This window comes from Glycine soja, chromosome 9, assembly GCF_004193775.1.
Source record: "Glycine soja cultivar W05 chromosome 9, ASM419377v2, whole genome shotgun sequence".
NCBI classification, from domain to species: domain Eukaryota; kingdom Viridiplantae; phylum Streptophyta; class Magnoliopsida; order Fabales; family Fabaceae; genus Glycine; species Glycine soja.
This window is the reverse complement of record NC_041010.1, coordinates 42,673,303-42,675,429: the sequence shown is the minus strand read 5'-3', so window position 1 is coordinate 42,675,429 and position 2,127 is coordinate 42,673,303. Positions and strand designations below refer to the sequence as shown.

General features: G+C 34.6%; 1 protein-coding gene across 1 annotated transcript; it reads right to left on the bottom strand.

Annotated features, from left to right (window-relative positions):
• Positions 1 to 295: 295 nt before the first annotated feature.
• LOC114424988 (auxin-responsive protein SAUR50-like) lies at positions 296 to 1,071 on the bottom strand. The gene has a single exon (XM_028391700.1). The coding sequence runs from the start codon at positions 1,019 to 1,021 to the stop codon at positions 707 to 709; it is 315 nt and encodes a 104-aa protein (XP_028247501.1). The 5' UTR covers positions 1,022 to 1,071; the 3' UTR covers positions 296 to 706.
• Between the last annotated feature and the right edge of the window lie 1,056 nt (positions 1,072 to 2,127).

The window sequence follows — 2,127 nt, the reverse complement described above, 5'->3', positions numbered from 1 at the left end:
TTATTTTTTTTTTCTTTTTTTCTTTTATTGTAATCCTTCACCACAACTTGGTCTTCCTTTTGAGACTTTGATTAAAAAACAACCTAATTAAGTGGACTAGTTTAAGCAAATAAAGTTCTTCAAACATTATTTTTTTCTTAAAAAGAAATTCAAATTTCAAAGAAATAAAATAGACATAATTTAGAAATTATGTACTTTACTGAAATTTTGCACCATCCACTGCAAATAATTTTCAGCCAGGAATAAGAGAGGGTATAGGAGGAGGCAGGGTGAGATGAAAGGAGAAGCATGAGTGTAGAACATAAAGGAACTTGCTTTCATGGACATATATAGAACTTCTCTCCCAGGGTATATTAATTATTTAGAAACCTCTGCGAGGAAAACTTCAAACCTTTGTACAATTTTCTACCATGAAATCAATCTTCATGGAAACAAGGTTAGAGTCACATAATTGACATCACAACAGGTTGTTCCAACAAACCCACAAAAAAAAAAAGAAAAAAAAGAATGAGATGGATCTTAAAAATAGCTAATGAAGATCAAGAATATTAATGAGAGGACGAAGGCCAATGAAAATGGCAATGACGAAGGGAGAAAAAAGAAGCAAAAAGTGGTGTGCTTCATCTTGGCCATCCTCTTCAGTCAGAACCGTCCATCATATATAAATAAATAAACCTCGTCCCTTGTTGTTGTTGATGTTTTTTGTTCATCTTAACGAGGATGTTAGAGACCTGAAGACATCTTCATCACAAGGAATTGTGAGGCCCATTTCGTGATCGTATCCAAATTCTTCTTCGGCTTGTCGAAGGAGTGATTGGAACTGAGGGTGAGCCAAGAAGGAGATTGGCACAATATACCTAGTTCGGTTTTCGCCAACATAAACAGCAAAGTGCCCTTTTGGGACATCAACTGGGTGCCCATCATCATCGTACCCGTTTTTCTTTCCTAGGCTTGAACACCTCTTTAAGATTTGCTTCAAAACTGCGTGTTGGGGAAGCTTGTTTGATTTTCTAATGGCCATTTTAATTTGAGGTTGAGTTGAGTTGAGAGATGGATGAGGAGCTAGGGGGTATTTATGGAGAGAGGGTGGTGTCGGGCACAAGGCAAATTAAAGGACAGACCACGGGTGTTTTGGGGTTTGTGTATTTTGTGCAAGGACATGGTGGGAGCCAAACCCATTGGCTATACTATTCTATGTTGGTCCTCCTCACGGCAACATGGTCCACAGTTTCACTCTAATACACCTTCCTATCTGTCTGCTTTCAACCTAGCTTGTTAATTCACCCAACTCATTTTCTTTGTTTCTTTCATCATTTCCTTCCTTCCAAAATATTATTATTATTATTAGGACTGTTTGTTAGTGTTTTTAGGACATTGATTGTTTTTTTAAATATTTATTATAAAAATCATGGAAAAGTGTAAAAATAATCAAGAAACAATACAATGTATCTCAATAAAAAAAATCTTTCTCCTTCTCATTAGCTTTTGCCTTATACAATGTGTCTTCTCTTTTTTGACTCGATTTTTTGATAACATAGTATATATGATGATATGATCGTTCAATTTTAATTTTGTTTTAACAAATCTTCTATTCTACGTAGACTTCTTTTCATATATAGCATAAGTTAATAATGAATTCCCACATGAATAAACAGTTGTTGTTTTCTCTTTTCTCTGCCTAATTGTAAAGTGATAAAATTAACAATCATGAAAAAGTACTATTACTTTTAAACTGTACGTACGTCACTTTTTAAGAAGATGGAAACAGATAGTAATTTCAATTCCGTAAGGCTTCTGAAATCTATCTGGTTCAAAAAACATGTGGCTTATATAGTCTCTCCCGAATTTGGTAAATAAATATGAAACCTTTTATTTTGATTTGCACATGCATATCCCTCGTAAGTAAGACTTTGGATTTTATATATTTTGGTGCTGCTAATAACACCAAACTTACGTAAACACAATTAATTTGTTATCTTAAGAGTGCAGATGATATATATGCGAGTGTATGAAGAAGTGACTTGAATGAATTTTTCTATGAACCTCTATGGAATCATGGGCACGTACAAGCTGGTCCTGGTGATGGTTTGGCCTTTCTGATTGTTCGGCTTGTGATACTGACGAGTG